The 27,384-nt window shown below is 53.0% G+C and overlaps 4 protein-coding genes across 10 annotated transcripts in view; 2 read left to right on the forward strand and 2 right to left on the reverse strand.

Annotated features, from left to right (window-relative positions):
• Positions 1 to 12,171, forward strand: LOC147126290 (SLIT-ROBO Rho GTPase-activating protein 1-like). The gene is made up of 23 exons (XM_086022869.1): positions 1 to 312; positions 3,685 to 3,880; positions 3,967 to 4,021; positions 4,528 to 4,635; positions 5,178 to 5,240; positions 5,327 to 5,527; positions 5,588 to 5,716; positions 5,803 to 6,024; positions 6,092 to 6,193; positions 6,314 to 6,511; positions 6,586 to 6,670; positions 6,966 to 6,993; positions 7,071 to 7,104; positions 7,182 to 7,242; positions 7,592 to 7,669; positions 7,746 to 7,880; positions 8,051 to 8,156; positions 8,236 to 8,460; positions 8,992 to 9,071; positions 9,196 to 9,376; positions 9,995 to 10,126; positions 10,502 to 10,832; positions 11,094 to 12,171. Exons 1-23 carry the CDS (start codon positions 246 to 248, stop codon positions 11,520 to 11,522), a joined length of 3,246 nt encoding a protein of 1,081 aa, XP_085878995.1. The 5' UTR covers positions 1 to 245; the 3' UTR covers positions 11,523 to 12,171.
• kics2 (KICSTOR subunit 2) lies at positions 11,982 to 22,543 on the reverse strand. The gene is made up of 3 exons (XM_086022889.1): positions 17,235 to 22,543; positions 16,422 to 16,716; positions 11,982 to 15,065 (listed from the first exon to the last, which is right to left on the reverse strand). Exons 1-3 carry the CDS (start codon positions 17,491 to 17,493, stop codon positions 14,246 to 14,248), a joined length of 1,374 nt encoding a protein of 457 aa, XP_085879015.1. The 5' UTR covers positions 17,494 to 22,543; the 3' UTR covers positions 11,982 to 14,245.
• Positions 17,277 to 22,755, forward strand: tmem243b (transmembrane protein 243, mitochondrial b). 4 transcript variants are annotated; one of them, XM_086022895.1, is made up of 7 exons: positions 18,307 to 18,487; positions 18,743 to 18,789; positions 20,365 to 20,592; positions 20,899 to 20,949; positions 21,191 to 21,295; positions 21,362 to 21,477; positions 22,432 to 22,755. In XM_086022895.1, exons 3-7 carry the CDS (start codon positions 20,515 to 20,517, stop codon positions 22,433 to 22,435), a joined length of 354 nt encoding a protein of 117 aa, XP_085879021.1. In that variant the 5' UTR covers positions 18,307 to 18,487; positions 18,743 to 18,789; positions 20,365 to 20,514; the 3' UTR covers positions 22,436 to 22,755. The 4 variants fall into 4 exon arrangements, with proteins under 4 accessions (XP_085879019.1, XP_085879020.1, XP_085879021.1 ...); XM_086022892.1 differs by having other exon boundaries at positions 18,315 to 18,487; positions 21,362 to 22,755; XM_086022893.1 differs by lacking the exons at positions 18,307 to 18,487; positions 18,743 to 18,789 and adding an exon at positions 17,277 to 17,538 and having other exon boundaries at positions 21,362 to 22,755.
• dmtf1 (cyclin D binding myb-like transcription factor 1) overlaps positions 22,699 to 27,384 on the reverse strand; it is a 5,986-nt gene continuing 1,300 nt past the window's right edge. Inside the window, exons 2-17 of one of the 4 annotated variants that reach the window (XM_086022871.1) lie at positions 26,870 to 26,996; positions 26,715 to 26,798; positions 26,546 to 26,634; positions 26,359 to 26,482; positions 25,835 to 25,911; positions 25,593 to 25,750; positions 25,460 to 25,492; positions 25,194 to 25,303; positions 24,744 to 25,098; positions 24,408 to 24,559; positions 24,043 to 24,231; positions 23,871 to 23,959; positions 23,633 to 23,791; positions 23,372 to 23,566; positions 22,979 to 23,081; positions 22,699 to 22,905 (exon numbers count right to left, since the gene is read on the reverse strand). In XM_086022871.1, the coding sequence (XP_085878997.1) occupies positions 22,871 to 22,905; positions 22,979 to 23,081; positions 23,372 to 23,566; positions 23,633 to 23,791; positions 23,871 to 23,959; positions 24,043 to 24,231; positions 24,408 to 24,559; positions 24,744 to 25,098; positions 25,194 to 25,303; positions 25,460 to 25,492; positions 25,593 to 25,750; positions 25,835 to 25,911; positions 26,359 to 26,482; positions 26,546 to 26,634; positions 26,715 to 26,798; positions 26,870 to 26,981 (2,064 nt within the window). In that variant the 5' untranslated portion in view covers positions 26,982 to 26,996 and the 3' untranslated portion in view covers positions 22,699 to 22,870. The remainder of the gene's footprint in view (positions 22,906 to 22,978; positions 23,082 to 23,371; positions 23,567 to 23,632; positions 23,792 to 23,870; positions 23,960 to 24,042; positions 24,232 to 24,407; positions 24,560 to 24,743; positions 25,099 to 25,193; positions 25,304 to 25,459; positions 25,493 to 25,592; positions 25,751 to 25,834; positions 25,912 to 26,358; positions 26,483 to 26,545; positions 26,635 to 26,714; positions 26,799 to 26,869; positions 26,997 to 27,384) is intronic. The other 3 variants (XM_086022870.1, XM_086022872.1, XM_086022873.1) reach the window with 3 other exon arrangements.

Here is a 27,384-nt window from a genome sequence, read left to right on the forward strand (position 1 = left end):
CGCACGTGCCTCAGCTCATGTGTGCGCATCGTGACGTGCGCGCTCACGAGAGAAGCTAATTGCCGTCTGACTTGATCTTCCTCCTCCTCCTCCTCTTCGTCAGCGTGGAGGCTGCGGCAGTGCGTGGACGTGGCGAGCATGCTGGCGGCCAAAGAAGAAGGCGGGAAATAGTCTTTTTTGGCTTTGCTTTTGATTTTTGATTTTTATTTTATTCTGGATGAGGTGACGTGCTTGGTGGAGGCGACATGTCAAACTCCAACAAGAGCAAAAAGGACAAAGAGATCCTTGCGGACTACGAGAGTCAAGTGAAAGGTAAGGCGGGAATCTTGCAGCACACGCGCACGCGCACGCGCACGGTGTGCATCGTGGGGAACGTCACGAGTTCATCCCGAGTGCTGCATGAAGCTGGAGGTGTTTTGGGGGGGGGGGCGAGGCCGTCTGGGGTTCAGGGTCAAGGGGGTCGGGTGGGCGTGAGTGTGTGTGTGTGTGTGGGCGGGGGGGGGCTTAAATCCCCCCCTTCCTGTGCCCCCTCCCTATTCAGAGAGCACCATGGTTACCTCCCTGCATCATGTGCCCTTTAGAAAAAAAAGACACCTGCTAGGATGTGAAAACGACATGATTACCATACTTCCCCCCCCCCTGCAAACAAGCCCGTGACCACCCATTCGCCGGCCGCCCACCTCACGTCCACACGCACTCGTGCACATTCCTCGTAAGCATGGCGGGAAATGTTTCATTGAGAATTCTGTTTTTTTTTTTTGTTTTTTTTTTTAATGACATGCAGTCAGTCAGGTGAGCAGGAGCCCCCCAAAAAAATCTTCATTCAGCATCCCCCCCCCCCCCATGACAGATGACCTTCCTTTCCCCCATTGTACAACATACAAGGACAACTGTGTGCACCGAAAGACGTCAAAGAAAGCAAATGAATCCATTTCCATTTACCATGCCAATGTTTGTCGCCCAACAAATAGGCAGACTTTTTTCAAAGACAAAATGCTGTGAGGCATTCTTTGTGTTACGTGTGCGGGCGGGGATGCCCTGCATTGAAATGACCGCTCACGTGAAATGAGAACCCCCCCACCACCGGAACATAAAGCTCTTGTAACCATGTGCCTCGCAAGTCTGCCTCCCTGTGCCGCCTCGTGATTGGTGGATTGGCGGCGCGTACGTATATTAGGCGCAGGCCGGCCAGGTGGGCCACATTGCTGAGAGGAGCAAAAGAAAAGCATTTGCGAGCACATCCGACTCGTGCGCTCAGTTGCTCCACCACACTCCTTGCGCTCGCGAGAAAACAAATCGGCGCATGCACGAGTACGCCGACTGGGTCTTCCCCACTACAGTGTGACATTTCTGTGCACTTTTTGCATGGCTAGCGACGCAGTTGTCGTCAGCGGCGCGAGGATGGGGCAGCTTCGCGCCCCGGTGTCCTTGGACCCGGTTGCCGCGGTAACCCGGCCATTTCTCACTCCCTCCTCCTCCGGGTTGACACGTGGAAGGCGGACCGACACAAACGCGGTGACGCGCCCGCCTTGCGATTTCCTTCTGCCTGGCTCATGCGGACCTGCGGCATATTTACTTGCCGCTCCTCCCACATTTCTCAAGCGATTCAAAGAGTTGCGTTCAGTTTGGACACGTGCGGAACTACGGTGGCGCCTTGACTTTTTCGAAAGTCCACGATTATTAACTGCTCCTTTTGTTAGCAACAATCACGCGCGACACATTTTGTTTTTTGTGGAGGCTGCGACCGATGAACGGCATTTCAATTCGTTTCTATGGGGAGGGATGACTTGCCGTACGAGTGGTTTGGCGAACAAATTCAACTTGCAGCTCAAGCTGCATTCCACATTTGGAAGAGTCGACATTTTGACGGCTTCCTTCCACATTCCCTGAGCGATTCCCACTTTGAGTCGGGCCTTCTCCATTTCAACAAGTCAACTCATTCCTGGCGTGACAACAAAGACTCCTTTGTGGCTTTTGTGCCGATTTGCAACCCGATTGTCTTGTTCGCGCTCAAAGAGGCCGCTTATCTGATTCCATTTCTTCCAAAAAAAAAAAAAAAAAGCGTTGCGCTCACATGCAAAACAGGCGCGACAGGGGGACGACTGACTGGAGAGCCACAGACGGAGCTCGAAAGGCGTTTTGCCACCAAACGCGGCCTCGCCACTGGCCAAGCGTGAACAGCGGTGAAAAATTGTGCAAGTGTTGGGAATTGACCTTCATAAAACATTGACACAAAGCTCCCCAAAAAAGCAACGCATGAAAGATTGAACAAGCGCATTTGGAGGCGGCAAAGTGGTCACGCTCCACATGACAAAAGCGCCGCTTGCTTACAAGCCGCGATTATGTAACAGCAGAAAAAAAAAAAGTGTGATTTCCCATTTCGTTCAAATAGAAAAATAAAAATCGTCTTCAAATGTGGCTGTAGTGATCGGGGAGTCGGGAATGAGTGAATGATTGCTCATCATTTTCATCCTTACTTCCAAATCACTCGAGAGCAATTTTTCGACGGCGTGCAACATGGTTGACCGAAACAATGGCTCAAATACTCTTAAATCACTACGCAGACATTTTTCACTTTATGAACATCGTGTGCCAAGTGGTGCTCCCTCTAGTGGCACGCATAATCATGGATTCAAACTCCACTTTGTGTTACAGTGGCTTGGGACTTTTTTTGAAAAAGCCGGTTCAGTACATTTTTGATTCAATTGTATTGAACTTGGAAGTATGGCACCTTTGCATTTCATCCTTTACAAGCGTTTGTTTGGCAAAAGTTAACGGCAGTTTAGCGGCGCGATGGAAGGGACGGACGCTGACGAGCCGTGACGGGGGCCAGCCTTCGACTCCTCCGAGGTGCCGCCCGTCGGACCCTCATTAAAATCAAAGTGCGGCCAGGAAATGCAAATGAGATGAAGGACAGCGGGGGAGGGGGCCCGCCTGTCAGCCTCCCCCCAGCCACGGACTGCTCGCCCGCCCGCCCATGTCGAGGCACCTCTGGACAATCACTGAACCGATGTCCGAATCAACGCCCGAGCGTTCATGTTTTAGAAAGCAGGACGAGGCCGAGTAGGCAGACTGGAACCCTCGACCGCGGACGTGCAAACCACTCGTCCGGCGTGCCGCCGCGCCTCCAAATTGAGATTGAAGTCGCCGTAAGGCGGCTGCGGCAGATCGCATTCCCTCGCCATCACCTTCGCCATCCCGCGGTTCACACACTGACTGGTTGCCGTGACAACAGGTATCCGAGTGGAGAGGCTCCCCGAGGAGGCCGTCCGCGTGTGTGCGAGGGAGGCTGATTGTGTATTCTGTCCTCGCCCGTTTCCCTCGCCGCCGTTGGAGGCGGCCCGAGCAGCCGAGCGTGCCGCCGGCATTACGGCGCCGAGTGGAGGGCCGCTGGGCGTGTGCGTGTGCACGCGCGCAGCACGTAATGAGATGCGCTCCAAGGTGACTCCTGAGATGGGCGCTCGCTAATTCGAAGGATCAGCAAGATATAAAGCGGCCGTGTCGCTCGGAGTCCAAATGGCACTTTTACCGAGGCGCGCGCAAAAAAAAAAATAGCCGCCCGCTTTTTACAGCAGGTCACAAAACGCAAAGCGCGCAAGATTGGCGTCGAGGCGGAAGTGTGAAATCTCGAGGGCAAAAAGCGTGCGCGAATACTGACGAAGTGCGCCCCAACTGCGTGTTCAGATGTGCGAGCCCAGCTGGTGGAGCAGCAGCGCTGCCTGGAGCAGCAGACGGAGATGCGCGTGCAGCTCCTGCAGGACCTGCAGGACTTCTTCCGCAAGAAGGCCGAGATCGAGACCGAGTACTCGCGCAACCTGGAGAAGCTGGCCGAGAGGTTCATGGCCAAGACGCGCAGCACCAAGGACCACCAGCAGTACAAGTAGCAAGCAGCCGCCGCCCGCTCTCAACGCCAGCCTTGGTCGGACTGCGCAAGATGCAAAACCCAATCTTGTCTGCTTCTTCTAGAAAGGACCAGAACCTTCTGTCGCCGGTCAACTGCTGGTACCTGCTGCTCAACCAGGTGAGTGGATGCGCTCCGGACGACACGGAGCAGACCGACAAAACAACCGACTCAGCGATAGTCTTTGCGGAAGATCAAGAATACAGGCCTGTTATGTCAACTGTCGGGATGTTGTGTTGAAATAAAACACGGCTTAGAACACTGACACATCGATGCTAGCGTCATTTGGGCTTTGGCATTGCGAGGTAGCATTAAGCTAGCAGAGGCTCCCCAAGGGCAAACTTGTGTGCTTGTTTGAAATGCAAAATGGCCGTTTCTCTTTGCTTAAAGCCTTTCTAAGTTCAAAATTGGAATTGTTACTCGCAAGTGAAAGCAACAAAAAAAACCCAGCTTGTATCTTGAAAAAGTCAAGGCACGACTATTTCCAATTTCATTTTAGTTTGTAATTGCCAAAGACCCATTCCCAATTTCCCGCGCAATGTCCCAGTTATTTCCCGCCGCTTCGAAAGCCCCCAAACAGTTGCCGGTTGGATTCCGGAGTCACGTACGCGGCGTTTTGCCTTCAGGTGCGGCGGGAGAGCAAGGACCACGCCACGCTCAGCGACCTCTACTTGAACAACGTCATCAGCCGCCTCACGCACATCAGCGAGGACTCGGCCCGCCTCCTCAAGAGGGTCAGATCGCCCTTCGTCGTCGTCATCATCATCATCATCATCATCATCATCTCCAGATGTGAATGGCAACGGGAGTCAAGCAATTGCAATGTCTGTGCAAGATTGCGCAACGACATTTAGCGCTTGCGGAAGCAAAGTCGAGGATTTGACATTTCGTGGGGGGGGGGGCCACTCGATCCGCTTGCTTTTGGCTACACTCGCTTTGCACAAACTAGTCCAATTAGTCCACTCGTGCGATCCACCTGAGTCTGAAGGTGAAAAGATTGCTGCGTTCCAAACTCATTTTCATGTTTGATTCAACCGCTGCGCTAAAGCGGGAACGCTCCTTCGCCGCTCAGGGAAAAGTCACGTGACTTTGGCGGCGCTCTGCTGGGCTTAGCGGCTAATTAAACAAGCGCGCCTCCCGCTTTAGCTCATCATCTTCATTGTTAATCCCTCTCACGGCTCCCGAAAAAAAAAAAAAAAAAAAAAAAAAACTCCCGTCCTGGACGCCATGGCGACAAGCTGACGTCGTCATGCTTGCTTGCCGCGTCGTCCTTTAGAGCAAGGAGATCATCTTCCAGCTTCAGGAGGACCTCATGAAGCTTCTCAACGAGCTCTACACCGTAAGTGCCAGCAAACGCGCACGGGAGAATGTCCCAAACGCCTCGGTCCAAACGTGTTCACGTGCGCGCAACTTGGCGTTGCCTAGGTGATGAAGAGCTACCACATGTACCACGTGGAGACCATCACCGCCGAGAGCAAGCTGCGCGAGGCCGAGCGGCAGGAGGGCCGCGCCAAGGGCGCGACGGGCGCGGGCAGCGGCGGCGCCGAGCCCGTGTTCGGCCTGCGCATCGAGGAGCGCCACCAGAGGCGCAACGCCGCCCGCAAGATGGAGAAGATGCGCGAGAAGGTACGGCAGAGGGCGCGCCGAGTGCCCGCCGATTGTCACGCTCGCTTTGGCTTCCTTCAGAGGAAGGCGAAATATTCGGAGAACAAAGTGAAGACGCTGAAAGCGCGCAACGAGTACCTGCTGACTCTGGAGGCCACCAACGCCTCCGTCTTCAAGTACTACATTCACGACCTGCCCGACATCATCGACGTGAGTTGACCTCATCGACCTCGGGCGCAAACGCCGCGACGCGCTTTGGCCGTTGGCTCTGAAAGGTTGCGTGCGTTTGGTGCCAGTGCTGTGACCTAGGGTACCACTCCAGTCTGAGCCGGGCTCTGAGGACGTACCTGTCGGCCGAACTCAGCCTGGAGGCGTCCAGGCGTGCCGGTCTGGAGGTCCTGGAAGGCGCCGTGGAGGGTCTGGACCCCGCCCGCGACCGCCAACGTCTGCTGGGCCTCTACCCCAGCGCCTTCTGCCCGCCGCCCCGCTTCAGCTTCCAGGCCCACATGGGCGACACGGTCGGTCCCGGACGGTCCCGTCGGGTCCAGTGGCCCAATCTGACCTTTGTGGTTGGCTCCCCGCCAGGTGAGCCAGATCGCCTCCCAGCCGCAGGTGCAGGCGGAGCTCACCTTGCGCCTGACGCAGCTGCAGACCCGCCTGGCCTCGCTGAAACTCGAGAACGAAGAGGTCAGAACGGTCGCTCCAAAGACATTGCTTAGTTCCGCCGCAGTCCCGTAGGTGCTGCTAAAGAAAAGTTCTTGAAAGCTCGCTGGGTGGATGCGCCGCATTACCGGGTTTGCTCCGCAGGTGAAGAAGACGTGGGGGGCCACGCTGACCACCCTTCAGGACATGACGGTGCTGGACGACTTTGACGTGTCGCAGAGCTTCACCCACAGCCCCTCGTCCGAGTCGGTCAAGTCCAGCGTGTCGGACGGCTACCTGAACAAACCCAGCCTGGCCAAGAGGCGAGCCAACCAGCAGGAGACGGAACTCTTCTACTTCACGGTCAGACCGCGGTTGCGGACGCGCGATGACGACCGGAGCACAAACAAACCGAGACTGAGAGTCTGCTCTTCTAGAAATTCCGCGAGTACCTGGAGGGGAGCAACCTGGTGTCCAAGCTCCAAGCCAAACATGACATCCTCAAGAAAGCCATAGCAGAAGGTGAGCGACTGAAAAGCCTTCAAGCGTTTATGTCCCTGATATCCAGCGTAAGCTCCTTGGACCGGTACGCCCTTTGACCTCACCAGGAAGACGACTCAAAGGGACCCTAAGCTGGATATCACTGAATATATCTAAGTTTTGGGGGGGGGTTCGAAAAGAGTCCACTTTGTAGTTCCTATGGTGTTTAGGGTTCGACGTGGTCATTGTTTAACTGCCGTTGGGATGAGGGTGTCCCGAAACGTTTGAGAACCCCTGAACCGCTGTCCTCAAATTTGTCCTGGTTTCTGTCTGGCAGGCTACAAAGCGGAGCTGCTCACCACCAGGTAAGATCCTCGCTCCTCATCGCATTTCATTCAACGCGTTGACACCATTCCAATGAATTCGAAATGACATCTTTCAGTCGCGGGCGGAAGAACTCGCACAGCAAGCACCAGGTAGTGTGCAACTCCAAAGTCAAACAGTTCTTGACAGATTTGTCCCGTGTGGAAATTTGACTCAACTGTCTTGACAGGACTCAACCAAAGCCATACCTCTGCTGGTGGAGAGCTGCATCCGCTACATCAACCTGCACGGTAAGTGGAAGCCGAGTCAAGCGAGTCCAGATGGCTGTGGCAAGCATCAAGCGGGTCAAGCCCTCACTAAATTGTAAGCAAAAGTACGGTAACCGCCTCACTTGGATCATCAGGAGAAGTGGCAGTAAAACAGGACAAAATGTTCAAGTCAAGGGGTGAGGCAGGGCAAGAAACTCGTTGCACCCAAGGTGCGGTCGAACCAAATGCGGGCATGTCGAAAGGAGTCTGAAGTCGAGAGTTCAACGTGTCCAGACTTCCAGAATTCTCGAGCCTGAATAGAGAATGCTGGAGTTCGCCTCGAATGATGTGGAAAAGTGCAAACGCTCAATCGTCTTTCGGCGTTCCACAGGTCTCCAACATCAAGGCATATTCCGGGTATCCGGTTCTCAGGTGGAGGTCAACGACATCAAGAACTCCTTCGAGAGAGGTGAGCGTTCGTTGAGTCCGGGAGGCGCTCGGGCGGCGCTGAGCAAGACATTTTGACCTGCCGCCTGCCCGTCCAGGTGACGACCCGCTGATTGACGAGGAGAGCAACCGCGACATCAACTCGGTGGCCGGCGTCTTGAAGCTGTACTTCCGCGGCCTGGACAACCCGCTCTTCCCCAGCGACAGGTTCAACGACCTCATCGCCTGCGTCCGTGAGTGCCGCTCGACATCCCGGCGGAACATGTGGTTTTTGGTACAGATATTGTGGCAAGTTTCTAACTACGGGTCCGGAGGGAAAAAAAAAAGACTTCCATAAAGTATGAGTCCGAATGGGACCGGTTCTTTCTGAACTCGCGCAACCTCCTAATCTCTCGGCGTGCAGGAATGGAGAACCTCTACGAGCGAGCCCAGTGCATCCAAAAGATCCTTCTGGGGGTCCCAAGGGCCACGCTGGTAGTGATGCGCTACCTCTTCGCTTTCCTCAACCAGTAAGTGGCACTTCCTGTGGCCCCTCCCGGCTCCTTCCTGTCCAAGCGCGTCCTTTCAGTCAGGCCGCGTGTCCTCCAGCCTGTCCAAGTACAGCGACGAGAACATGATGGACGCCGGCAACCTGGCCATCGTCTTCGGGCCGACTCTGCTGCCCACGCCGGACTCTCTGGACCAGGTGGCCTGCCAGGCGCACGTCAACGAGGTGGTCAAGACGGTCATCCTGCACCACGACAACATCTTCCCCGACGTCAAGGAGCTGCCGGGGCCGCTCTACGAGACCTGCATGACCGGCGAGCAGTACTGGTGAGAGGCTTCTCAACCTCCGTTTGCATTCGGTGACGACTCCTTTTTTGGGGGAGTTGACGACCGGGATGCAAAGAGGAGGGGACATTTACGGTCAATTTCTGTGAAGATTCCAGTGGAGATTTTCCAGTCAATTTCTACGGGAAGTTCAGATGGGGGATTTGGGAAATATCCCAAATTGGAAACGAGACATGTTATGCAGTAACGGAAAGCAGTAGTGGGGAGATAAGAAACCTGACTAGTAAGACATAGTAGTAGTTTGACGACGCTCTTGTCCGTCTACTCGTGAGCTGGATTGTCTTACTGGTGACGACTAAGAGCAGGATAATACATAGCTACATCGACTTTAGCTGATTTGAATAACTGCTCAAAGAGCTTTCCCAAAAACTCCGTTTACCGGCGTTTCTGCAATTGCACCTTTTGTCCCACACCGTTGCGACCACATCAAAGTATCCCGGAACGTGTACACACACGGCCAATTTTTTGAAGAGGACAAGAAAAGGACCTCTACTTTTGCTCTCCTTCCAACAGCGAGAGTCCATTCAGCGAGCCGGGCGCTCTGGAGGAGACCGAGCCGGACGCCGGCACCGAGACCCAGACCAGCGACGAGGGTATGCAGAGCTCTGTTGCCGTAGCAACTGCAGCCATGGCGACATCCCTCCCTCCTTCTCCCACTTTTTTTTTTCTTCCTCTCTGCGTGTGAATGAAAAGACTTGAACGCGGTCTCCTTTGCAGAGGGCGAGGCGGTGGAGGCGGTGGCAAGGTTCGACTACGTGGGCCGCTCGGGCCGCGAGCTGTCGTTCAAGAAGGGCGCCACGCTGCTGCTCTACCAGCGCGCCTCGCAGGACTGGTGGGAAGGGCGCCACAACGGCAACCGCGGGCTAGTACCGCATCAGTACATCGTGGCAAAGGAGAGGCGAGTGTCGGGCAAACGCCGGGTCGCCTCGGTTCGCCGGTCGCTTTGTCTGACCAGCCGAGTCGAGTCATACCTAAAGAGACGTCTATCCCGGCGACACGGCAGCCGCGTTACCACGGCAACCTGCATTTCGCATTCATTCCGCAGACGAAATGTTCAACTGAGCTGAAACCGCACCCGGCTTAACTGTCAATCAAGTTCCACTCAGAGTCCTGGAAAAATCCAGGAATCCAACCGCATACGCAGAACACCCGCGTCAAACTCAGCCAATTGTAGAAAAAAAAAATCCTCCTTGCGCTGACAACGAAGGAGAAGTGATGAGGGCGACTCATGCCCGAGCTTAAGTGTGTCACCGTTCTAGCAACGCTCACAAAAAAAAAAAAAAAAGCTTGAATTTTGCCACAGTAACTTGCTTCAAACTTCCAAGGTTGAGACGTCTCAATTTTGCTCGTGTGACCGACCGCCACCTCTGGCTAAATGGCGCATTGGCTTTTGGAAATCAATCGGACAGGCCAAGTTCTAATCAACTCCCTCCTCACTAATTACTATCGATCACTTAATTGCCGACGGCTACTGGCTGACGGTTGTCCTGTCCTTTTTGTTGTTGTTTTCTTCCAGGGCTGACGCAACGTCAGACGCGTTGAGCCTAAAAGCCGACAGCGACGGCGGGAGCAGCAGCACAGAGGACAAGAGGTCCACCCGAGACATGTGCTCGCCCACCGACATCCGACCGCCCGAGTCATACCACAGGTAATTTCGACTTTGGCCTGAGCACAAAAACAGCCGAGAATAAGAACATTTGCCAAGGTAGGGAGCGAGACTGAGGCCCTAAAAAGCACTCATCTGCAAGGAGGTATACTGTACTGTAACTGCCCATGGATACCACAAGATGGGAGTAAAGGACTCATTTTGGCTTCATGAAGCTCCTCAACTCACTTCGGCACCAAGTTGCCACCAGATGGCACCAAAGCAAAACTCACTTTTCACGTTTTTGTTTTTTTTTAACCCTAACCCTAACCCGATTCAAATCACAAACAAGTATTTTATATTTATATAGTATTTTCTATTTTCATGCCGTATCGTCCAGTCCAAATAACGCCTAACGATGCCAACCAATTGCGGCAGTCACAGGAGGAAGCGGACCGAGGGCTTATTCCGGCGCCCGCTGGGCCGCTGCAGCGACTGCCACGGCAACGGGGCGGTGATGGAGCGCGGCTCGCCCCCGGTGACCGGTCACTTCAGCCCCCGGGACCTGCTGCTCGGGCGCAGCCAGGGCCCGACGCCGCCCCCGGACAGCCCAGAGCGCCGGCGCCGCTCGGCCGCCGGCGCCGCGATCGTCGGCCGACGCGACTCGCTACGGAGGCCCGAGGACACGCCCGTCCGCCGCTCCGGCGGCGGCCAGCACGGCTTCGACTCGCATCGATCCAGGGCCGCCGACCCCGGCGCGCTGGCTCAGGTACGCTACTGGCGGTGTCTTGAAACCGAAGCCCCTTTCACGCTAGCTTTTAGACCCATTGACAAGTCACAGACGTAACGGTTGATAGACTTTGGATTCTTTGGAACACGTAGATTGGCCGCGTGACTCGGAGATGACTCCTAGAGTTGATTTTTTTCCCCTCTAAATAAAACGCAATGGCGGGCCGGGAAAAGGTTGAAATGGGCAGCATAAAGAGAGGCATGTCCGAATTGACACTGCACGGCTCCTGCTTTTGTGCAGGATATCGAGGAGACCGTGAGCGTGGCCCTGGGGGACTTCCGGCTGCTGGAGCGTCAGGGCCGCAGGCCGGCTCCGGACGTGGTCCTGGACACCCTGGAGCAGGTGAAAAACGGGCCCCCCGCCCCATGCTCCTCCGAGTCCCCGAGCCCCCACAGCACACCCAGCACGCCGGGCACCCCCGGCACCCCGGGGACCCCCGGCACCCCGAGCCCCCTCGGGCCCCTTAGTCCCGTCAGCCCTCTGCCGGGACCCCCGCCCAGGCCGGCCAACCCGTCCCCGGACGCCCCGGGCTCCTTCAAGCCCGTGGCAGCTGCTCGGACGGGGGTCCCGCTAAGGCCCCCCGCCCTGAGGCCTAAACCCGCCGTGCCGCCCAAGAGCAGCACGCCACCCCTACCCCCGCCGCCGCTCGACAAATCCTGCACCATGTGAGCCAAACCGAGCCGACCGCACTCGAGGAGAACAGGGTATCGCCAAACATTTTGAGGGTAGAAACTCGGACGAGTGAGGGTTTGAAATGCTCTCCCGCATCTGATAGAAGATGAGAACAATAATAAGAATAATCATCGTAACTAGAGAATGCAATTTCCATAGAAATTGCGCGTGAATGCTGAAGAGCTGAACTGCGGTAGATTTAAGTGAGAATGTGAGAAGTAGAACAATCAAAAATAGGGATTCGTATTTTATTGACAGTGCTACCTTGACTTGTATGCCAATGCAAGTTTCCCCATTGAAATGAATGGAAACGCCGTTCATTTGGTCCCGCCCCCTTGGGGCACTCTGAAGTCAAGGCGCCACTGTACGAAGATCACCATGAGAACTGCTCAGATGAGTGCCACTAATGAGGATGTATTTCTGGACTATTTCTATGGTGAATATTTACTCAGTATGATAACGGAAAGAAAACAATCGCCGTGACAACGGAAAGCAAAACGTCCGGAGGGAGCGGACACAAAGTCGCGTTTTCACAAACGCACTGACAACTGGGGAAAGACGACAACATTTCTGCGTTCAGTTGAGAACTTTTTCTGGAAAAAAAAAAAAGTCATGCTTTCCAATTTTGTCGTGAATGAGCTGAACATTTACAAGTTGCAATGCTTTGAACAATATTTGAATAAGTAGAGAATATAGAATGAGTCCAATTTGGGCAATGAGATTTTTTTTTTTTTTTCCCCCAGCAAAAGTGGGAATTGGGGGAACCTCTTTCGGGTGCAAAAGAACCCGTGAATGCTCTTCAGCATTCACCCACTGCTAAAACTGATATTTGTGTGTCGTCAGGTTGCTGTAGTCTCTTCTTGTTGTACAGAAGCATTTAGCAGGCGCGCTAATCCATAAGAGACCTAACGAGTAGTTCTAGTCAAGTTGAATGTTGGACTGCGCCGTGCCCGGGCAGGCCGCGATGCCCTCGTTCCTATTTGATCTTGACTTACTTGGGATTTTGTTTTGGCGGTTTTTTCCGACTCAGTTCTGCTGCTAAAACCCAACGGGGGCGAATAAAAACGTCCAAGCTAATTAACGAATGAATGTTTTTAACGACTGTTCATCTATTGAATGTTATTTAAGAACTTTAAGAGCCGCCTTCTTTATTAGGGTGCGAGGGGGATGTTCATACAGGGTGCCACGCTTGGAGGGAACCTTTCTCGTGTGAGTGTGTGCGCGCGCGCGCGCGCGTGCACTGCTTGCTCGGCCTTGTGCGTGCAGATCTACTAGAATAGTGATAGACGATAGATTATTCATGCCTGGCTTGAGTGCCCGAACACGCAAGTGCAAGTTGGAAAACGAGCATGCCACTTTCTTGAGGTGAGTGTGTGTGTGCGTGCGTGCGTGCGTGCGTGCGTGTGTGTGTGTGTGTGTGTGCGCATGTGTTAAAAGGTTTACCTGCTTGCTACACTAAAGGTTCTCAAACCAGGGTCCCAGGACCCCCCGGGTTGTGTAAACTAATGGGGGATAGATTTCTCCCAAAAATCGACTAATAACTGATGCTCACTCAAATTAAAAGAGACAATAAAGTGGAAAAAAAATATATACAAAAAAAGAGGGGCATCGGGTCTAAAAAACTCAAAGGAATTGAAAAGGGATCAGGTAAAAAAATACCAGAAATAGTTGTGGGGTTACCCAAATAACAGGGGACAGGTTCCAAAAAATACCGTTTAAAAAAAAGAAATTAAAAAAATCACAAATAATTGCTGCTCGTTACAATACACCTCCAAACACTTTTGTCATAGGACAAGCCAGGTATCGTGGGATTGGTCTCCCCCTAGCCCAGACGATGATCCCGGCCGACGGCCCCCGTCCTTGTTTGCCCCGCGACGGGGGTCCCCGGACCCAAAATGTTTGAGAACCCCTGCACTAAACTCACAAGTTAACCTTAAACTCACAGGAAGTGAACAGGGTGGGGCTCCGTACTGAAAACGCCCCGCAAAAAAAAAAAAAAAAAAAAAAAAATCAAACACTTGAACAGCACAGCGAATGTGAGAGCGAGAGAATGTGAAAGTGCCTTTTTTTCATGTTTTTTTGGGTTTGGGGTTCAGGACCACACACGCATGTCCAGAAGGAAGCGCTGCAGCACTCTGAATGAAAGAAATCCTTCAAACCTTTGCTAGAGTTCCCACATTAACCCGTTGTGACTTTTTTTGCACATAGGATACCGTATGTATGTACTCGGCATGTAGCATCATCACATGTTGGTGCTGGGGGGAGGGGTGGGGGGTGGGTCTTGTTTGGAAAGTGAAAAGAGGGAAAATGTTCTCATCTGTTGGTGTTGACGTGTTTGAAACCTGAGCTTCCGTCACGTGAGCTCATATAGCCAAAATGGATCGTATCAATGTGTCGTATTTATATTACAAATAAATGACAACTCAAGTCCACAACCCGCTGACTCCTTTTTTTTTTTTTTTTTTTTTTGTTCCACACTCATCCGGCCACTACATTAGGCACACGACAGGCGCAGCAAAGCATCGGGGCATTAGTTCCGCCCCCCCAAAATCTGTGAACTGGACAATTTGTGAATGCTGAACGACCAATACTCTTCTTAAAGAGGCTTCGGGTCAGTCAAGATGCATTTGAAATGTTTAATGACGGAAAAGAGTAAATCCAAGCTCGGCGCATCCAACCAACCTTCAAAGCCAAGTCGAGTCACTTTGGGCGGTCTTGGCTCACGCCTTGGAGCCGGGCTTGAGGGTGGCAAAGGGTTTGGAGTTGCGCAGCGAGCCGCAGATCTCCTGCAGGAAGGCCACCACGTTGAGGTCCCTGTCGGACTTCCTGCCGTCCAGGATGACCACCAGGGTGAAGTGCGGCTCGGGCCGGGCCAGGTAGTAGGTGCTCTGGACCTTGTCGTCGTAGAAGTGCACCACCTTGTCGGGCGCGTTGAGCTCGGCGGCGCGGTCGCCCATCATCATGACCACGTTGGGCCAGTGGGTGAGCGGGCGCTCGCCCGACGGCAGCGACACCACGGCGGGGAACTGCTCCACGCCCTTGGGGGCCTCGCGGTACGAGCGCGGGTGGTGGTAGCCGTGGCCCTGGAAGCTCTCCGAGCCGCGGTTGTCGAAGACCAGCGACACGCTGGCGCCGTCGTGCTTGCGGACGAACGAGCAGATCTTGCCGTGGTAGTCGGGGGCGGCGCGGGCCGTCAGCGCGCGCATGTCGGCCGGCGCCGTCTGCCGGCTCAGCGCCTCGTGGAAGTAGAAGCTGAACTTGGCCAGGAGGGCCGCCTGGAAGCGCTGGAGCCAGGCGTACAGGTGCGGCGGCTGAACGCTCTTCTGGGACTGGCCCCCGAAGAGATGCTTGCGGGTCTCCTTCTGGCGCTGGAAGAGCTGCCCCCACGCCGTCAGCTTGGCGGCGGCGCCGTGCAGGCTGAGCAGCGCCGGCAGGAAGCGCCACTCCGACACCTGCGCCTGGCAGCGCAGCAGCTGCGTCACCACGTCCACCTCCGTCTGGAAGCTCTCCTCCACGCGGCCCAGGATGGGGTGGTGGAACCTGGGGGAGGATCCTCAATTAAGCGCCGCACGACGGGACGCCGCAAAGACTCGCCGAGGTTGCACATTTTGGGCCAATTTCGTGTTCCCCGTTGGCCGAGTAGCACGCAGGATGCTTTATTCACACGCAGGATGTCACTTTGTTGTTCATCCCTGGAGAGAAGGCGCCTCCTGCGTTCAGCACTTTTCTTCCTCCGATCGCCTTTTTTTTCCTCCCTTTGCACTGCCTCGTTCATCATGTTGCCGCCATTAGGGTCACGGTGCTTCTTTCAAAATCTTGGTGCACAAACGGTGCAAACCCTCAAAGGGGCTGTCGGAAGAGCCTCCTCCAGCTAATTGGAAGAACATTTCAGCCAATTAGAGGCTTGAAAAAGGGCCCTTTCCCAAAGAGGATAACGGCAACGGTGACTTACTTGCTCCTCAGTAACGCGCTTAAAAGGCTGTGTAATGTAGATCGCAAATAAAATCTCAAATCTGATCTCAATTTTAACCCGTGTATTGCTTTGTGATTTCTTGGGGAGGGTTGGTGCTTTGCTTTATTTTCCCCGATACCAAAAAGGCAAAAAAGAGATTTGTTGAAATTCTTGACAGCTAATAAGAAAATAATGTCCATGTAATGTGGAAGCAAAATATTTGAAGCTTCATTGCACATAAAATTGAGCAAAGGTTTTGTGAATAAATCATTGCTTGAGCAACATATAAAATAAGCACACCATTTTCACCCAGCATGAATTTGCATCCACTTCCAACAGAAACAGATTTTTTTTCTTCACACATAGTATGAAGATAAGTCATTTTCATTTGAGATTTAACACTTGGGACTTTTTGTATTTTTGAATGGGTTGAGTCAGGAAGAGTCACATTTAACTTAACTGATGTCGTTTTCCTCAGTAAAGCGCTGTGCAAAAAAATGATACAATTCGACTTACTTTTGAATTTTGTGATTTTGCATGGATGTCTGCTTATGTCAAAACAAAAATGTTCCTCCAGAACACATGAAAGTAATTGTGGGGTGGGGTACCCCAAGGGTCAATTTTAGGTCCAATACGTTTTAATCTATACATGCTTCCAATTGGGACGTCAACAGGAGAAACAGAATCAGGTTCCACCTTTAAGCAGATGACACAAGGCATCTGTACATCATCGTGTCTGTGTTGCATTTTTAAAGTGCTATATAAATAAATGTGATTGATTGAGTTTTATACCTGAACATGATACCTATCCTTTAAAATACCCTCAATTCACAGTTAATTCCCATGGAAAGTCTCTCATTTGGTTTGTTTCTAAAAATCTCCCCATGGAAATTAGCTGTAAATGCCCCGCCCGGCCCCTTCCCGAGCATCGTCCTCGGACTCACTTGGAGCTGTACTTGTGCATCACGGCGTCCAGCGCGGCCACCAGCACCTCGCCGTTGACGTTCTTCTGTCCGGCCAGGGCGTGCATCTTCTCGTAGAGGTCGGCCATGTCCACGCGGGCCTGCGCAAAGTGGCACAGCTGCTCGGCCAGGTGGCACAGGAGCTCCTCCAGGTAGGCCAATGACGAGCTCTGCTGCTGTCCGTGCCGTCCCGACGTCACCACCTTGCGCAGTTCGTTGTGCAGAGACGTGTAGATGGTGCGCGTGGAGTCCTTGCGGCTGAAGAACGACTGGCCTCCTGCAGCAGGACAAAAAAAAAAAAGACAGGGCAGGTCAAAATAGTGTTGCGCTACAGCGCCCTCTGGTGGATACAAAACAACCCAGCAGCAGTTTAATTTTCCCCTTGTAACAACTTACAATTCGACAAACATCACTATGTTGCACAAAACTAGACGAGACTGTGTGAATGATGAAGAGCTAATGACATTTGAATCGGTGGAGGAATATGGAAGTAAATATAACTTAGACTATAAGTAGGAGGGACATTTGCCAAATGTAAGACAAGTTGGGAATTCCATTATGTAAAATGTGGGAATTTTGGTGCTGTAGAGATTGGTTCCCTAAATGTCTTGAATTTTATTAAACAGCATTTGAACGTTTGAATGGGTAAAGAAATGCGGAAGGAGCAGAATGTCAAAAAGGTGGCTAAAAAAAAATAACGCGTTTTAAAGCAGACTAACATGGTGCTTGTCAGCATTTCTAGCAGTTTGTGGGTGCAGGCAGCTTTAGTTGCGTAACATGTAACTTGTCTTGTACCCATTTTCTGTCCCAGGAAGGTCATGTTGTGGTAAGCCTTCTCGGCGGCGGCCAGGTGAGCCAAGGCGGCCAGCAGCGCGGCCCACACGGTGCCGGAGCTCCGGCTGCTGTTGTCTTTCTCCTTCTCCACGTAGTCCTTGGCGCGGTCGAAGGAGAACATGCCGAGCTGCGTGAAGAAGCTCTCCAGGATGGCCTGCTCGCGGGGCACCGGCCGGAGCAGCAGCTCCTCCGCCGACGTCGCCGGGTCCGCCGTCGCCATGGCCGTGGCGGCGCAAGCTCCTAGCAAACAAGCTAGTCTAGCGAAGTAAAGTCACGCCGTTTTGCTCATAAAATGCCATTCCGCCCACTACAGTGCTGCGCAGTGGTCACTTTTAAGTACTTTCTCACTACCGCTACAATACTTAACAGACGTACATAAAATAGAGTTTAAATACTTTTTGGGGAAAAAATGAAGAAGTTAGGCTTCCAAATCGCCGCCATGTTGTTTTGATGTAAATACTACGGCAATTCCAAAGGGACGAAATTGACGAAAGTCAATTGGAATTAGTGTGACAAATGATGATTTACGTCATTTTAATATTATATTGATAAACTAGTCAACATAAGAACGTCAACAATTACGTCGGAGAGGAATATGTTTGTGTGGATATGTTGTGTGTTATGCCTTTTGTGTATAATGTCTTGTGAGCATCACGGTGCAGTTTGTTTTGCATTTGTTTTGTATTCATTTTTGCCTTATGCTCTGCAGTCAAGTCGGCATCGTATATGACAAACGTTGCTGTTAAGTAAGATCAGTGTTCTGTGTAGATTACTGCATATATATATATATAGAGCTAATGATTACTAGGAATGAAAAGACGTTTGGTATTTAAGTTGGTCATCGAGAGGGAGGGACAAGAGAAAAAAGCAGTTGCGTATTTTGTTATTTTGTCAGGACGTAAACACGAGTGCATGTTTGTGTATTCGGTGGCGTAATACGCGTCGAGATTCAACTTCCGACATCGCCAAACACGTTTGCTGCCGCTGAGGCCAAAGTCCGTAATTTTATTGATTTATTTATTTAAATGAAGCGTGATCGGGTAAGATAGGCAGGGTATTATCGGCTCACTCGCGCGGCCACTCCCCTTTAACGGCTTGGCCTCAAACCCGTGCCCTTTAATTCCTCATCGATCCCGTCTCTGTGTGTGCGCTCGTGTGTATGTGTGTGTAGTGTAAAGTTTCCTTTGCATCCGAGGTGACGCTCAGCTGGCAAGGCAAGTCTTCTCATTTTTCCGTCTTCAACAATAAAACGCCTGGGCTTTTTCTAGCAAAACAGTTATTTAATTTTTATTTTTTTAGGACACGCATTGATTGTTAGCGTCGTTAGCTTAGCCTCGCTAGCAAGTGAACGCGCGCCGGAATTAGCCTGCTAAAGCTGGCGTTAGCACGGGGAGCTAACAGCTGTTGCTCGCTCTTCGACACTTGACACGGTGTGTGCGTGTTTTTGTTTTTCTTGGGCTTGGCTTCAGGCGGCCACTTCCGGTTTGCCGACACCGGTCGCCTCATCAAGTCAAAGGTGAGACGACTGCACACCATTGCACGCACACGGTAGCCCCTTTTGGCTGCGAGCTGGCGTCTGATTGGCTGATCGTCCAGTGCTGCCCGTGTGGGACACGCCGGGACAAACCCGGACTGGACGCCAGTCAGTGCTCGGCCACTTCCGAGACAAACAACGGACTGGTCGCCAATCAGTGAATATGCACACATCGGGAAGACAACTGACCGGTCACCTGCCAATCAACAGATCTGTGCGCACATTCTGTGCTGGTCTGTAACAAAAACAACACATGGCTACAATTGATTTGCACTTGAATATTGGAATACAGGTGCAATACTGATTTTGTTCCAATTCGGGTTTTATGCTGCCGATCACATGGATGAGCTGGGCGTTTTTGAATTTCAACGCCGCTCACGTACTAACATTGGAATACAGGTGCAATACTGATTTTGTTCCAATTCGGGTTTTATGCTGCCGATCACATGGATGAGCTGGGCGTTTTTGAATTTCAACGCCGCTCACGTACTAACAATTATTGGAGTCGTCGCTTCATCCGTCAATTATTTGAGGCTGATCTCTAGTTGGCTGCAGGCCGCAAAGTGGGAGCTGCGGGCGATCGTTTTTGTGATTGCCGATGAAAGACACAAATCGACATAAGCCGATCACGTACTTTTCCCACGGAAACGGGCGATGTGTGGCCGATTAATCGGAGCACCACAAATTTCAGATGTCCAGATTTGGATGTTACTTGTTGTCGTCCTGGATGCGAGTTTGACGGCGAGAAAGCAGCCGAGCGGCCGCAGGTTTGCTGTCTTCAAGACGTTTGAGCATCACGTGGCCGGCCGGGGAGGAATGCGCTTTGTAGCTTACGGGCCCTTAAGCCGACCACATCATAATCGGCCTCTTGTTTCGATACCATTCCTGCAAACTTGTGACCCACAAGCAGCAGCACTTTGCGTGCGTCACGTCACGCACGCTTGCGTCGGCATCGTTGGCGGTCCAGATTTGTTGCACTTTCAACTTCCTCTTCCCCCGGCTTCGGCACATGACAAAAAAAGGGAAGTTGAGCGAGCAAATCACTTTTCTCACAAGTCACTAAAGTCCATTTTAAACAACTGCCACGTTCATTTTTAATTCCTCAAAATCATTTTTGGAGTATTGTGTGTACAAAAGGGAAATGAATTGAATGCAATTTCCAATAAGGCTGTAATGTAAGAAAATGTGGCAACGGTGAAGCACGCTGAATACGCTTGGTATGGACATTTTGCTTTTTTATTTTTGACACATTTGCAAACATGGCAAAAACACTCTTGCCAAGTTGTCCTCATGGGGTTTTGCTTGAAGAATTTTGAGGGGCCAAAAATGAATGCAGTAAGGCTGTAACATCAAATGTGTGTAAGTTAAGCACCCTGAATGCTACTATACTCAATTTCTTTTTTTATTATTAATACATTGGGGAAAAAACATTGTAATTATTTGTTGTCGCTTGTGGAATTTTTATGGGAAAAAAAGGGAATTGTGACATAACTTTCTGAGCTCAGCGTTTTTTCGAAAGCAGATGGAAAAAGACACATTTGTGTTTATGTTTGACAGGCAAACGCGTGGCGGCCCCCTCCCAAATATCCCGCCAGCCCCTGGACGTTGCGCACGGCGGCATGACGGCACGCTAGCTAGCCGGGGCGAGCATGCGACACTGGCCCAGTGTGTCCAGGTGGTGGCGCTGCTGAGAGGAGCGTGCGAGCGATGGACGAGTTCAGTAGCAGGACGTATGGCACCAGCGGCCTGGACAACCGACCTCTGTTCGGGGAGACGTCAGCGCGGGTACGATGACGCTCATGACGTCGCGCCGGCACGCGCTTGCCGAGGGGTAGAACATTTCCGCGCAATTGAGGCTAATTGACATCGCAACCGCATCATAGTCCATTTAGCTTCATGCTAACACGTCATGGAAAATGCCATTGACAGGCTAAACACTTAGCAGTGATTGTTGCGGTGTCCTAACCCCATCAGCGGCGGGTATTTGAATACAAACGGAGGAGCAACAGAGATCATAGCACAATACTCACAAGCATAGATTCTTTATCTTCAACCATGTGTTTTTGATTTTGTGTTTTGTTTTTGTCCCAGGATCGCATCATCAACTTGGCAGTGGGAGGATTTACGTCTCTGGTTGTGCTGGTACGCACGCACGTGTTTTTTTTTCCATTCAGCATCTATTCTGCAATTTGGATTTCTGAGTCGGCACTTTTTATTCCTACCATCACGCTCAACTGTGCATCATAATGCCAGGCATCATCTCAAATATCGAGGCCAATATGCCAAATATCGACACACGTTGCTGGCATTTTTCTAACGCGACATGACATAAAGCAGACAAAATGTGGAAAAGGTGTAATGTGGAAGTGCTTTTACCTTGCAGGTGACCGTCATCAGCTCCTTCGTTTTCCCGTCGCTTCCTCCGCGCCCGCTCAACGTTTTCTTTGCCGTTTGCATCCTGCTCGCCTGCGGGTCCACCATTTTGCTGGTACGCGCAAACACAAAATAAAACCCCCAACAACGACAATCACCACATGTGGTGTTTTCCTCTCAGATCTTCTGGTACCGCCAAGGCGACCTGGAGCCCAAATTCCGCAACTTGATCTACTACAAGCTGGCGTCCATCGTGTTGCTGTGTCTGTGTGCCAACCTCTACTTCCACGACGTCAGGTGAGCCGCCAGCGTGCCGGCGCGGCACCGAGGGGACGGGACCGACCCCACCGGCCGTCTGCTCCGGACTGGACTGGACTCACCGGACGTGTTTACACGCTGCAAGGAACGCTGCGCATAAAAAGTCTTCCTTTCATCACTTCCTGTGAAGGCAGCCCGTGAATGCAATGGCTCTTTTTTTTTGGGGGGGGGGGGGGTTGTTGGCTGTAACCGCGGCAACACGGCACGGAGAAGCCGTTTCACAGAGCACACTCATCCAGCGACTGTTTCTTGCTTTGAATGTTTGGTAGACGCCTGGACCTTACCGCTTGCGCCAAAATGTCAACTAGTTGTTTTGCCTCACTACTAGTTTGCCAAAGCCGTCGTACTTGAGTGCAAAAATGTCACGTCGCACTAGCGCGCCCCCTTTGTCACTGTCTGATTGACGAGTGCTACGTTTCCGCCAAGCTAACAATGCTTGTTCTCGCACGTCCTTTGTCCTCGTGAGTAGGACAATGATGTGTTGCTAGAAGGGCAAATGCCATTCAACAGTGCAAAAAACATTGCTGCTAAGACGCAGCTCTTCTACTTGTGGCACCCTAGTCGCTCAACTAGTGTGCCGAATTGAGAACAAAGCGCATACTAGTTCATGGAGCGCTGGCCCTCTTCAGAGGGCAACATTTGCATGCTAGTAGGACAAAAAAAACGGCACTCAATTCTAGTTGACATGGAGCGCTTCACTAGTCGAATGCACATTTCAACGAGTGCACCGCCACGAAGGAGTCGGGGAAACAGTTCAAAGTAACACAGTCGCCCGACCGGTGCCTAGCAAAGAGTCGACGAGCGCATGACCTCGAGATGGCCATCGGAGAATGTTCAAAGGGCTTTCCGTAGCGGTGAGCCGTGACGGAAATAATTATGCAACTTCCCCCCCCCCCTTGTCCGCCACAAGTCGACTTTCTCCACACATTCCAGGTAGCGTAGCAGGGTGACGTGTTTGCACTAACGGCGGGCTCCGGTTCAACGCTACGCCGCCGACGCAGAAGAAGCAAGACCGCACGCCGACCTCAGCACTTCGAACTTTCCTTGTCGTTCTTCTTCATGTGTTCTTCCAACCAAAACGCCACGCGGGATTTTGGACATTTGACACTTTTAATGCATTCAGCGCCCCCACACGGGCAAACAAGCCCCACCCCCCACTTGAGGAGTAAACGCTCACTACGACTTTAGGATTGTCAAAGCCATGTTTTTCGTTTGTTTTTATTTAATATTTGACGGAATAAATACATGAAACCTGAACCCAACCGAGTCTGCATTTCTTCCTCGTCTCACCGCGAGCCAAAAATGTTATCGTCGTGAAAAATTGGCACTTAACTTGTAAAAAGTGTTCATGTTGAAAAGCTCGCTTGCGCGGCTAATCGCAGCCATCCTGGTTCTCCAAGATGGGATCTGAGGACAAACGACAGCGTCACGTCGCAGCAGCCGCACGGCGCGGCGCGGCGCGGCGCGGCGCGGGCCTCACCTGTCAGCGTGCTGCTGATGTTGGGCGGGGGCACGATCAGGACGGCGCCGCCGGCGGCCATCTCGGAATGCACCGCGGGAGCGTCGGCCGGGGGCGGAGTCAGCTGCCAATCAACAAAACCTTGACAAAAGCCTCACAAAAGTAATCCCCCACATCTTTCCAAATCCACCTATTTGTGTTTTTGCGGAAACGCCCGAAAGTGACACAAGAGGGCGCCGAACGCATACTAAACATGGCCTAAGTAGCACAGTAATTGGTGTCAAGGAAGTAGGTGATGCATGTTGACTGAGCATCTCAGGGCGGAGCCATGAATGATGCAGGTTATTCTGCCCTCTAGTGGCAGAGATAGATAAACACAAACACAATTTGGAACGTTTTGAACATTGCGCGCACCTTGTCAGCAAAGCCGTCCGCCATTGGCCCCTCCCTCTTGGTGGCGGCTTTCTCCGAGTCTTCCAGAAGAGCGGAAGCATTGAGCTGCTGGTCCTGCCGCCGCCCCTCCGCCTCCGCGAGCAGCGCGTCTGAGGCGGCCGCGTCCGCCGCCACCGTCTGGATGATGACGCCGTCGCCGGCGCACAGGCCGTCCGTCTACAAAACGGCGGCCCCGCGTTCATTGGCGATCGTCACGCAAAGCGGCGCTCGCTTGCGACGCACCGCCAGGCCGTGCAGGATGATGTGCTCGTGGGACGCGGAGGAGGAGCTTGTCGTCAAGGTAACCGTGCTGTTGTTGGCCAGGCTGAGGGGCAGGCCCTGACCGGACGTGGTCTGCAGGAAGTACGTGCCCGGCGTGCTGGTGGGCTGCAGCTGAAAGGACTGGCGGCAAAACGGCATCGTCATCGGCACGTTCCGATGTGTTTACATTGCCTTTCAAAGGCGTGTTTTCATGACGTACCGGAAGAAACTCAAAGGCCTGCAGCGTCCCGCCGTTCAGCGTGATGGTCTCCCCCTCGCCGGCGGCGGCGGCGGCGGCGGCGGACGAGTCTGAGGAGCGGGAGGCAAGCGACTGAACGGGCGCAGCTCCGACAGCGAGTTGCAAAGTTGCCGGCGGCGGCGGCGGGTCTCACCCAGGTGCGCGATCTGCAGCGGGATCTGCACGGGAATCTGCAGCGCGGCGGCCGAGGCGGGGGCGGAGCCGGCGGCGCTTTCCTCCAAGCGGCCCAGACGGATCTGGAGCGAGGGGGCGGAGGAGGGCCCGCCCGGTGCGCCCGCCGACTGCGAGGACGACATCACCTCGTGGAGGGCCTTCAGCAAGACTGCAAAGGCGCACACTTGGCAAGTGGCATTCGACTGAGCCCGCTCAACAAAGCCGCCAAAATTTCCGATTTGGACAGATGAGCTCACTATCTGCGTGTTTCTTTAAAGTGGATTGTGACATTTGAGTTTGCGGTGGCCGTGAAATGGGCGCCTTTGTGAAATGTTTGTTGCGCACCCGGGAAGGGGATCTCCTTGTGGTTGGCCACTTGTCTCTTGACGCTCCACCACTTGGAGCGCAGCCACTGAGGCGAGCGCACGCTGCTCCAGCCGCCCGCAAGCTCCTCCCACTTGATTTCGTTCTCGTCCGCCACCTCCAGCTCCAAAATCCTGCAACGGGCACGCGCACCTCAACTCAGTGCTCGCAAACACATCGCTGACAAGCTAACCAATAGCATTTGGCGTCTCTTTCGTAATACATCGTAATACTCCGGCACATTTTCTTGATCCTCCGCAACGAGCGCTACTCCTACCCTGCGTGAGCCGTGATTGGATTCGAGTTTTGGCGCCGCACCTGCGCGTGAGGCTGAGGTCGTCGTCCTTGGTCCATTCGGTGCCGCCGCTGTGCTTCCAGTTGAGGTAGTTGAGCCACTTGGAGCGGCACTGCTTCTCCGAGCGCGTGCCCACCTGATTGGCCACCGAGGCCCAGGACACGCCCCCCGTCACCGCCGAGCCCGGAGCGCTGGCCGCCATCTCGTACACCACCTCGGCCAGGCGGCGCTCCTCCGCCTCGCTCCACTTGCCTACGCAAAAACCTTGGGTCCCGATTCCACTCGTGCGCTCGATTGGCCGCGCACTAGTATGCTCCTTGTCCTCGCTAATCCGGAGCGCTAGTAGCATACCAGCGGAACCGCCATCGAGCACGACTACTTTTTCCAACCGATAACACATCGACAAAGAGTATATTTGAGACCGGCCCTTATGGCGCAAAAGGAAAGATTTGATTGAGTCGGTGCGGTCGTACCCGTGTTGCACGTGTCCTTCATCAGCCGACAGCGGTCCTTGACGGACGAGGCGCTGCGGCCCAGCGCCGCGCCGATGGTGGCCCAGTCGTTGCCGTGGCGATCCCTCAGCCTGAACGTTTCACACGCCGCCTTTAGCTCACCGCTGGACATTTCTCCGAGGACGCCGGCGCAAATGGCCAACGCCAACAAGTTGACGCGAATTATTTTGGAGCGCCGCGGCGCTTGGCAAGCTTTCCTGGCGGAAAGTCACGGCGCGACTACTCACCCTTTTAGCTTCTCAATCTCTCCTGGCGTGTACCTGAGCGCGCGCACACACACACACACACACGCGCAGAGACAGCGGCGTCACGCGGGTGCGCGCCGTCACCGCGGCGTCCGCAGCGGCGCGGGTCACTCACTTGCCGACGTGGTTGCGGTTGTCGTACATGCGCAGGACTCGTCTGTAGACGGCGAAGAGCGGCCTGTTGAGGCCCAAGGCCACCGAGCGGTAAAAGTCTTTGCGCTCCTCTTTGGACATCTCGAAGATGATCTCGGCCGGGTCGTCGATGCCTCGGCCCTGGCGCGCACACGATGAGCGTGAGCAAAAGCGGGCGCGGCGACCGCCCGCCCGCCCGCCGTGGAGGAAAGCGCGGCAAGCTACCTTGACGTATTGCTGGATGTTGCTCATGAGAATGTCGATCTCCTCTTTGGACCACATGCCTTGTTTCCACTTGTGACCTGGCGGAAACGACGCGCTTGGTTCAATTGAAATCGGGGCCCCCGGAAATGCCGCGAGCCCGAAAACTGAAGGTTCGGACTCCGCAAGGTCATTTAAAAAAGTACAGAGAAACGTATTCGGAACAGATACATACAGAAATAGAACCGTGGTATTGTATACAAATGGCCAAAGAACTATGTTGGAAATGACTATTTCTTTTAAGTAGTGTTTGCCGATCGTCTGTATTTGGCATTTACAGGCAATTATTCTTTTTCTTTCTGGGTGGGTGAGTGCCATCATTTTATCAATATTTGCAAGGGATAGGAACCGAGCACCCAGATGCCGCAAGATGGCGCCAAAGCACCGCTTTTGTCGAAAGGAAGCTTGTCAACTCACTTCAACATTGTTCCCTGGCAGCACAAAAACAGCGAGTGCGTTGTGCCCTGACTTCACCTGGGCATCCTCACCTTTGTTGGCGAGCGTGTCTTTGTCTTCTTTGGTGGTGAACCAGGCCTGACTGACGGCCGACACTCCGGCCTTCTCGGTGGGCGACGCGGCGGCGGCGGCATCGTTGTCGTCATCGCACAGGACCTGCACGCACGCACGCGTGCGACTGTGAGCTCGAATCTGCAAGTCGCGCGATGTTCAACCGACCTGAATCTGAGCCACGCCCTCGTGAGCATCGGTGTCGTCCGCCGCGGTCGTCGTCATGGTAACCTCAAAGCTCTCGGGGCTGTCGGCCGCTAAAGAGGGACAAAGACATCGTGTCACGGTGAAACGTATCGACGACACGACTGCGGTACGGACGGAGCGCCTCACTCACCCGGCATGGTGACGAGAGAAAAGGACGCACGGGAGTCCTCCGCCGATTGGCGCGCTTTCTTGGCGCGAGGCTCGCCCTCGTCATCTGCGCACACACGCACGAGCGACGCGTGAAGCTTCGGTCGGCTGAGGCTGAGGACGAGGGCGCTGACGTACCGTCGGCGGGGCAGTGCAGTATGATGCTGCCGTCGCTGTCCTGCGTCAGCGTCAGCGACTTGACCGTCTCCAACGGCGCGACGACATCCTGCTCCTCCGCCGACGCGCTCATCGCACGCCTGCGCCGCCCAACCGGCAAAAAATAAATAAATCATCATGACCATAAGTGCAAGACAGAGATTATTTCATAAAATCATTGCGTCATTATTTATTATAAATTGTGAAAAAAAAAAGAAGCCCGGATTGATTGCATTTCAAAACTGGATAAATAATTGTAATTCAGTATACATAAGTGTTACGGAAGGACAGATGAAAAAAAATCCTAAATAAAAACATAAATAAATGACGTGTCTTTATTCATGTATATTGGAAACAATGCAATGCATTTCATGAATTAAGTGCATGTGTTAAGTAATTGTCACCATTTAAATTGGGAATAAATAATTCTTGAAACAGAAATTAAAAATATGACATAATGGCGCAATAATTAAGTTGAAATAACATGAAATAACGAT

This window comes from Filicampus tigris, chromosome 22, assembly GCF_054856515.1.
Source record: "Filicampus tigris isolate MCC_2025a chromosome 22, RoL_Ftig_1.0, whole genome shotgun sequence".
NCBI lineage: Eukaryota > Metazoa > Chordata > Actinopteri > Syngnathiformes > Syngnathidae > Filicampus > Filicampus tigris.

Bases quoted from the DNA above. Each gene is read 5' to 3' on its own strand.
- LOC147126290 (XM_086022869.1), top strand. From the start codon at position 246: ATGTCAAACTCCAACAAGAGCAAAAAGGACAAAGAGATCCTTGCGGAC. The intron at 4,022-4,527 runs GTGAGTGGATGC...TTTTGCCTTCAG, and splicing joins GGTACCTGCTGCTCAACCAG to GTGCGGCGGGAGAGCAAGGA. The intron at 6,994-7,070 runs GTAAGATCCTCG...GACATCTTTCAG, and splicing joins GCGGAGCTGCTCACCACCAG to TCGCGGGCGGAAGAACTCGC.
- kics2 (XM_086022889.1), bottom strand. From the start codon at position 17,493: ATGGCGACGGCGGACCCGGCGACGTCGGCGGAGGAGCTGCTGCTCCGG. The intron at 16,717-17,234 runs GTACAAGACAAG...GTCCTGCTGCAG, and splicing joins CTTCCTGGGACAGAAAATGG to GAGGCCAGTCGTTCTTCAGC. The intron at 15,066-16,421 runs GTGAGTCCGAGG...ATCCTCCCCCAG, and splicing joins ATGCACAAGTACAGCTCCAA to GTTCCACCACCCCATCCTGG.
- tmem243b (XM_086022893.1), top strand. From the start codon at position 20,515: ATGGACGAGTTCAGTAGCAGGACGTATGGCACCAGCGGCCTGGACAAC. The intron at 20,593-20,898 runs GTACGATGACGC...TTTTTGTCCCAG, and splicing joins TCGGGGAGACGTCAGCGCGG to GATCGCATCATCAACTTGGC. The intron at 21,296-21,361 runs GTACGCGCAAAC...TTTTCCTCTCAG, and splicing joins GCGGGTCCACCATTTTGCTG to ATCTTCTGGTACCGCCAAGG.